General features: G+C 48.4%; 1 protein-coding gene across 6 annotated transcripts in view; it reads right to left on the minus strand.

The window, feature by feature from the left end:
• CADM1 (cell adhesion molecule 1) overlaps window positions 1-3,934 on the minus strand; it is a 336,635-nt gene extending 332,701 nt beyond the window's left edge. For all 6 annotated transcript variants that reach the window (XM_033207453.1, XM_033207452.1, XM_033207450.1 and 3 more), the window contains exon 1: window positions 3,621-3,934. In XM_033207453.1, coding sequence (XP_033063344.1) covers window positions 3,621-3,756 — 136 coding nt within the window. In that variant the 5' untranslated portion in view covers window positions 3,757-3,934. The remainder of the gene's footprint in view (window positions 1-3,620) is intronic.
• Window positions 3,935-8,985: the final 5,051 nt, after the last annotated feature.

Below are 8,985 nucleotides of genomic sequence, written 5' to 3' on the forward strand. Positions count from 1 at the left end.
AATCTGACATTCACTATCAACCACTTCTTGACACATGTCATAGAAAAGTGACATCTCTTTCCCTTCAACCAATATATCCTCCAACGACATCAACCTCAACAGGTAGCTAGCATTGTCTTCTGTTGAAATTTAGAGCTGGGAGAAAGGATTTCACAATCTCTCTTTGAGACCCAGGAACCCGTTACCTTCTGGGATTTTAGAGAGTGTGGAGAGAGACGAGCAGGCAGTGAGCCGGGGACCAACTCCGATAAGAATATGAAGTCAGGAAGTGAGAGAGGAAATGAAAGTGTCCTGCCTGTTGGCGTCTTCCCTGTCCCACTCCCCTTTACCAGGAGGGCCATTGGGGAAAACTGGATAAAGTATGTACAACATCCATATGAATAAAGCTCTTTGTTCCAGAGGACTGCCTGCTCTTTTATTCCCCCCTTTTTCGTATTTGTTCATTTCAAAAGATTGCTCAATGGGTCTCTTGTTCCTCCAAAACGTCCCAGGCAAATAATGCAAGCTTGTCTCGTCACACAAGTCACTAAATGAAGCCTTGTGCGTCTCCAGTGACACACTGTAAATATAAAGTGGCATTAATGAGGGATATTTTATCAAATCTATCACAGACAAGTGCAAGTCCCTCCTGCGGCTATTCAATTTGATGCAGGGAAAGGCAACAATGACAGGGCGGCACTTTGGTAAAGTCTCTATCCCGGGTTTGCAAGCCTCAACAGGCCATAGCAAGCAAAACTCAGCCCCCCTCCTTCCCATCACCACCATAAAACCCCCACCCACCAGCCATCTTCTCTAATCCTGAAAATGATAAGAGGCGGGTGATCAGCTACTGGTTCACTCGCGAACAAAAACAACATCATGCATGCACCTTAACGTAACAGGCGTGATTAACACTGTGGAGTGAGCTTAAGCAAACCCATTTTTGCTGCATTTCATTAACATCCATTTCATCCAAACATCACAGGAGAAATGAGAGGAGATTTTCTGCGGGGGATGGATGGCTTGTTACAGGAGAAAACAGAACCAGGACCCACGCACGATGGTCCTAATTCGCTTTCCCAGCAAGGATGTAAATCAAACAAGCCTAATGAAGTTAGATGCACCAACAGGTTTCTTTAACCCTGGGAGTGGGAACTGGAGGCCTCTGAGAAAGCTTAAACTAACAGAACTGAGGAGGAAAAGTCCCTTAATGCCCACCTGAAATTTACCCTTGGGGTATGGGACCCCGCAATGAGCCAAGACCTCCTCTCAAACTCACCACGAAATATATATGCATTAAGAGGAAAAAAATTAAGAAAGTCATCTCATCCCCTCACTACAAATCAAACCCAATTACTTTCTAATTTGAACACAATCTGATAACCAGCATACAAACAGGGATGTACACAAGAGCAAGAAGCTGCTTCCATGGTAACTGGCAACAGAATTTTCATGTAGCTTTGACATGCACGGTTGAGTTCCAGACCGCTTCTAAGTCAGCATATATCCCTCGCAGGGAAGGCAACTTCTCACCGCGAGATAGTTACAAATATAGTACCGTTGCTACTAGCCGATGCCTTCAATGAGCAGTCTTGACAGGGGAGGCATAATCTAATCCTACTCCGTTGCCAAGCGTCATTGCACGACTCCCATTTTTAGTCAACAGGCAATATCCCCGACCACAGCTTTCCCCCCACCACCCCCCCCTTTTTTTTTTTGTGCAGCCAATACAAGTCTATTGTTGCCTCTATTATGCGCCAGTTACCGAGCCTTTACTCACGCTCACGTTTAACTGACACTGGCGCTTTTTACAATGCAGCAGCACGAGGGATCTCTTTCAGGAACATTTTATTGAACCCATCCAGTCAGAGGCATCACCCGAAATGAAGTTGTAACCACACCGGCATTGGCTGAACCCAATTATCTCGTAACTCATAAATTAAGAATTCACAGAGGAAAAATACATAAACAACACCCGGAGACAGTGGCATGGAAGAAAAAATCGTCAGCGCTGGAATTGACGCTGCTGCCAGACGCCCCCCAATAGGTTCCCCAAGCCGAGCTCCTTTCCAAGCCTATTTGGGGGCAAGCAGCCAACCTGGCGTCCCCCAAATCTCAAGCTAGCACCCCCACACATCCCCCGTCTCCTACAGCGTGTCTCCTGCGGTGTTTACATAACTGTGTGTCCTCTAGCGTGTAAACAAAAGGCACAGCCCAAGCGGACAGGCGCCCCCGAAGCTCCACGGTGGCCCCAACGCTGTGCCCGTCCGGGCCTGGGGCTCCGCAGGTGGGGGCTGAGCTCTCGGCGTCCTCCGCCACTTGTTGCTCCCGGGTCCTGCAGCTCTGGAGCTGCAAGGAGGGGCTTTGCAGGCTCAGAGCCCTGCTGCATCCCCTCCTGCATCGCCGCTCGCCCCCGCGGCCCCGTGCCACTCGGCCCTGGCGCCCGCCTGGAGCCTGCAGCAGGGGCCAGGGGACGCCGCGCGGCTGCCGAGCGCGGCGAGGTGGCGGGAAGGGAGGCTGGGTGCAGCACGGCCGGCCTCTCCGCTGGGGAAGAGCTCCGGCTCCCTTTTGTTAGCAAAAGCAAACACTGCCCTCTTCTTTCCCGACCGCGCCAACGCGCCCGGCACACGGGCAGCCACACATAGGGCTCCAGCCGAGTGCTCGGCGTCTTCAGGGAAGGCACCGGGCGTGCAGAGCCGCCCCTGGGCAAATTCCCAAGACTGCTCTTCACGCAGGGGGCGCGGAGGCCCGCAGGGTGCCCGCTTGGCCGCAGAGGCCGCGACGCCCCCTCCGCCACCCTCGGGCCGCGGAAAGAACGGGCAGCCGGGAAATCCCGTGTCCCCACTCGTGGCAGAGGACGCTGTGGGGCGGGCGGGCTGCAGGCTCCCAGTGCCTTCCCGCAGAGGCGGCGACAGCGGCCGCCCCCCCCCCCCCCCCCCGCGGGGCCGGGCCGGGGAACTTTCCCCTCCTGGAGCCAGGCCAAAAAGACCCGCAGCGGAGCCGAGCGGGCGGAGGGCTGCGATCCGCCGGAGGGAAACACGAGAGGCGTGCAATTTGGAGACAGGGGAGAAAGGCAGAGCGCGTGGGGGGAAGGGGCAAGGGAGATAAGAGAAGTCTGGGGATGTCCTGGGGACCGGGGAGAAATCACGCCGCCGGCGGCTGGGAGTCAGCCACCGGGAGGCTTCGGGGATGGAGAACTAGGGGGGGCCCTTTGGAGAGGTGGGGGCGAATGGGCAGCCCTGGGAGGTGGGAGGACCTGCAAGTTACGGGGACAACGGCGAGTTTAGAAGGGTCCGGAAGGGTTGAGGTTGTCTGCGGTTCATCCCCTTGCCCCATGTTTAACAGCCCCCGGGCCCCCCATTCTCACTCCACGCTGCACCCCGCGCAAAGCCGGGTAGAGAAGGTGTGGGTGCAGCCATCCCTGGGGACTCTCATTCACACTCAGCCGGGCAGGGGAGAAGGGGCTCACAGATCCCCTCAGCCCCTTCCCTCTCAGCCCTGAGTTTCCTCTCTACACTCCCTCCGCTTCGGATTTAGGAAGTGGGGGGAGGTTGTCATGGAAACGTTTCCCCCCTCTGTGGCTACGGCTACTGGGGTGCCTTGGGAGATTCAGGGGCCAACCGGCCGGTGCCCACACCTACCTGTGGGGATCAGTGCCGCGGCGGAGAAGAGCAACAGCAGAAGCCGGAGCCGGAGCCCGGGAGGCGCCGCCGCCGCCGCCGCCACCGCCGCTGCCGCCGCACACTGGGATCCGCTCGGCAGCACTGCACTCGCCATGTCGGGCACCTGCCTCAGACTGGCGGCGTTGGCTGCCTACGGAGCCCGAGCGGACAGCTAATGATATGCTAATGACATGCGCTGGAGGCGGAGTCCGGGTATACCAATCACAGCACCGCGAGCCCAACCCGGCTCTCCGAGGGCCTCGCCCCCTCCCCCACCCCGCCCCCTGGCGCTGGCGTTCGGCGGCGCGCCCGCGCCACCTAGGGGCGGGGCCAAGGGGAGGGGCGTATGCAAATATGTTTATGTTAAAATTCGGTTTTGCTTTCCCCGGATCAAGGAAAAAGTGTTCTCCCGGGCGCCTGGCGTGCGAGGACTCGGGCTCCAGGGGGCGGGTCTAGCTTCTTGTATACCTTTATTAGGCGTGTTTATAGCAATCGCTGTATCAGACCGGCGACTGGAGAATCTCCCTTAGAGGGTCCTCTGTCCCGCACACCGAGTGCATCTGGCCTGCGAACCAGACGTTGCAAATTTCCGTCACTCACCTTGCACCGAAGGAATAGATCTTTGGGAACGGGGGATGTGCGGGAGTGGAGAGTAAGAATGCAGGTCCCCGGATTGACAAAACAATCTGGGAGAAGTGCATGCGTGCTTTGCACGTCCGGCGGAGCGGGAGAGCCCGCTCAACAGCCTAGCGGTAGACTCGGGGATAGTTGGAGAAGGCAGCCGTAGAGTCGGGTTCTGAGATTTTCCAGTCGGTCTCTTTGCGGCAGAATCTCGGGAAAGGTAGATCGAGGAGGGTATGCTCAGGTTCCCCCGCTTGTAGAGGGTCTCCTCCCTGGTTTTAATATATAGGCGTGTGTTGAATATATGTATGAACTATTTGTAATTTTAGATATTTAAGATTACACAACAACGGAAAAAATTATTCAGTCAAGGCTTCAGGTGAAGAGCGGGGGTCGTGGGAGTTGGGGACAGGGAGTGTGGTGAAGGCAGGGTCTGCCGTGTTCCTCCTTAGGGGCTCAAACCCTCTCACTCCTCCTCTGCGCCCTCAGCCCTTCCTAGAAAGGAAGCCGGGGACCAACAGGTGCTCAGAGCTTCCCGTGTCTCTGGGAGAGCCTCTCCTGCTACGGCGACTTGCATCTCAGAACTCACTTTCCCTCCCTGAAATTCTCTTTGCTTTCTTTTCAACCAGGCAGCTGGCTCTCTTGTTTGTCTGCTTTTTAATTACTTATTTTCTTCCCCTCTAGAAGATCGTGTGCGCTCTGACCCTCTGTTGCTCAAGCATCAAATTGAAGGACGAGCCATATTAAGTGTAAAGGTTTATAATAATTTAAGTATTCATAGAATGCAGAACAATAAGATGTAGGAAATACAATTTGCATAATAAATATCAATATCACAACAACGAAAACAAACCATGACAAATTATCTGTGGCTAAATGACCAAGAGATTACTGAATGTAAATTGCTAAGTCTGAGCTATAGTCTAGAAGAGCTGTGCCAAACGACTTCCCTAGCCTTCTGTCCTCATCTTGCTAAAAAATAAATAAATAATACATATCAAAAAGGAAGTCATGATCTGCCAACCCACCAAATGAGTTACACTTAAAAACAGCCTCCTATTATCCATTATGCATAAACTAATTTCGAGACTGCCCGGTATTCACAGCCCTGGATATTCTGCTCTGTAATTACAGGCCCTGATGCATGAACTGCAGGCAGTCCTTTAGAAGTGGGGAAAGCTCCAACAGGAGAATAGCACTACAGGAGACAGGAAACCATCACCACGTGGGTGCCAGGATAATGCCCAGTCTGCAAAGTTCTACCTAATCTTATTACCTCTGGCAGTGAGGTACCTGGGTCAGACCAAATAGAGAGCAAAATTCCCCCAAAATTGGAATAAAAAATTTAAGGCTGGCCGGGCGCGCTGGCTCATGCCTGTAATCCCAGCACTTTGGGAGGCTGAGGCAGGTGGATCACTTGAGGTCAGGAGTTCGAGACCAGCCTGGCCAACATGGTGAAACCCTGTCTCTAATAAAAATACAAAAATTAGCCAGGCATGATGGCATGCACCTGAAATCCCAGCTACTCGGCAGGCTGAGGCAGGAGGATCACTTGAACCCAGGAGGCGGAAGTTGCAGTGAGCTGAGATCACGTCATTGCACTCAAGCCCGGGCGACAAGAGTGAAACTACATCTCAAAAAAAAAAAAAAGTAAGACCATATGTATGCTGAAAGTGATATGTAAACTATAAAGGCAGGTCCTATATGGCAAGAATGCTAACACAGAGCCTGGCACATAGTTATATTATTATCTGCCATTACTATTATTACTACTCTTGCATTCATTGAATTCTTCTTAAGTATTCTACATGCAAAATCTCATTTAATCCTTGGAACAATCCCCAAGGTGCATACTATTATTATCTTTCATTTTATATTTTTTAAACATGATTAGAAAGATTAAGTAACTGCCCTAAGATTACAGTCTCTAACTTGCAGAAAAAGCCTATGCAATTAACCACTGTGCCTTTCTAAATATCTGTTAAGTGAATGAATAAATTTCACATTACAATATATGCATAATAAGCAAAGGATAGCTACATTTTTAACATAAGGTGAAAAATATGCCAGCAACCCAGAAACTTAAAAAAAAATTAAAATAACAGAATTGCAGTATACTCCTAAGGAAAAGCATTCCTCATGAAGCTGAATCTCCAGGAGAATCTAGCTAGGCCCCAGTCCTCCCACACTCAGAACACAGTATGGGGACATTGGAAGATGTGGGGTGTTTTCATCTCCCTTCATTCTCTTGGCACATCAAATGAACACCTACTCAAATTTCCAGTTGGCAAAGAACAACATGGGACATTTCTGTAGGAAATGCTAATGTCATATGATTTACCTCACTAGAGGAATGCAAATAGCTTTAGAAATTTCCACCAAAATGCCACCTGTGCCATAAGGTTAAGGAATTTGCACATACAATTCCCCAGGTAAAGAAACTGAGTCCTGGGGCACCTTTAGCACTGGGTGTACATGGCAAGAAGCATAGCAGAGAATTTGGGATTAAGCTGTTTCTAGTCTATCCACTAGCCACACGCTTCTCCCACCCCCAGCTCCTTCACACTGAAGATCTCGCCAAGCAATTTAACATATGGAACATGTGAAGAACGCATCAAATTCCCGCAGCCGCTAAGTACAAGTTATGACTACTCTGGCTTTCTCATAGTAAAGCTCGTCATTTTCTGCTTCATGGACTAGAACTCCTCGCCAACTAGAAGTTCCAAAATTTTCCCTTTTGCTACATGGATTTAACCAATTTTTAAAAACCAGATGGTGTTTTTGCCATTTATAACTGATAATCAATTGTTTTGTGAATTTAATTTTTCAAGAAAGAACTGAAATACTTATCAGAATTACAATCTGGGTGCTACTTGTGTTTGAATATAATTGCCAGAAGCACCAAGAGCCCAGGTTTTTCTTTTCTTTTTTTTTTCCTTTTGTTGTCGTGAGAAACTTTAAAGAGCAAGAGCGAGTGAGAGAGAGAGCTTATATTGTTTGCTTTCACTAAAACGGTTAAGAAACATGGATAAACATATATGAAAAATAATCATTGAAAGATGATTCATGTTTTGAGGAATACATCAGAGACAATCAATGAGAACTAGCAGCATCTCGATTTGTAAAAAACTAATTATTTGAGTACCTATGTGTAGAAAGCAACAAAGACAAATTATTACGGAAAAGAAAACAGTATTTGGAGTCAGCATTTGCCTGGCGGGTAGATTATTTAAGTACCTATAGAAAAGTGATTTAATCTCTGTTATGGACTAAATGTTTGTGTCTCCCCAAATGTTGAAGCTTAACCCCCTGCCATGTGATGGTATTTAGGGATGGGATCTTTGAGAGGCAATTAGATTTAGATGAGATTATGAAGGTGGGCCTCCATAATGGGATCAATGTCCTTAGACGAAGAGCAAGAGATACCAGAGTTCTGTCTTGCCTTGAGCATGCACCAAGGAAAGGCCAGGTGATCACACAGCGAGAAGGCAGCCCTGTGCCAGCCAGGAAGGGGGCCCTCATCAGAACCCAATGATGCCTTCCAGCCCCTAGAACAGCACAAAACTAAATTTCTGTTTTTCAAGCCACCCAGTCTACAGTATTTTCTTATATCCTCCTGAGCAGACTAAAGCAATCACTAAGCCTCAACTGCCATTTTCAAAAGGTGCATTAAAAGTATCATAAATGTCAGCTTTTGATAGAAAAGTATTCCATACATTAAAGTAAGTTAGCAGTATATTAGAATATTGGACTAGATAGACTATTGGTCTTATTTAGTAGACAGCTCTTATATACTTGAATTAAGACTAAGAAGCTCATCTTTAGGAGTATCAGTCTATGAATCTTTGTGAAATATGAAACCAGCTAAATACATATTTCTAAATGTGTAAACAGTTTACCCAAAGGTTTATTCTTCTAGGATCAGAGAGTTGACTGCACACTCTCGAATATCACAAGTCAAATACCAATTTGAAGGAAAGTACTGAAGCAGGTTGCAGAAAACTACACATGAACTGGATCAAGGAGCAACTCCAATTCCCATGGAAGGGAACTTTCCATAGGGACTCAAGTCATAGTGTTTTCCAATCAAATATCTAGGAATATATCCAGATATATGTGGCTGGTCCAAATATGTATTCAGTAAAAGAAAAAAACATTGTGGTGTACTTTCACTGAGCAGTCACTGTTAAATTTTGGGAATACAAAGGCAAATGAAAAACTGTAGGTACTGCCAAGGAACTCTTCCCTAGCTATCTAGCGAAGGCAACGAGTACCACAATTATTATATGTAATAAATGTTTTCACAATATCTGCACACAGCTCTATGTGAACACGAAAAGGAGGCACCTACTCAGGAGATAAGTATGAATATGTGTGTCTCGCAGAAAATTTTCACACAGGAGAAGTTCTTGAGCCAAGTCTTAGAATTTAAGTAAGAGTCCACAGGGTAGAGAGGGATACTATTGGGGCAGGGGGGAGGTGTGATGAGAGGGGAAGTCATTTACAAGGCCCAAAAGCTTGGGAGAGCATCATGTATATTTGGGAAATTACAAATAGAATGGCTGGATGGCAGATTGTCAGAGGATAAGTGGCATGAAAGGAAGCTGGAAAAAATATACAGGGACTAGAGAATGTCTTGATTAACATGCTAAAAAGTTTCAATAGTTATAGGTAATTAGAACCCATTGGTTTGGATGCAGTAGCTCACACCTGTAATCCCAGC

The sequence above is a fragment of the Trachypithecus francoisi genome, unplaced genomic scaffold, assembly GCF_009764315.1.
Source record: "Trachypithecus francoisi isolate TF-2019V2 unplaced genomic scaffold, Tfra_2.0 Lachesis_group8, whole genome shotgun sequence".
Lineage (NCBI taxonomy): Eukaryota > Metazoa > Chordata > Mammalia > Primates > Cercopithecidae > Trachypithecus > Trachypithecus francoisi.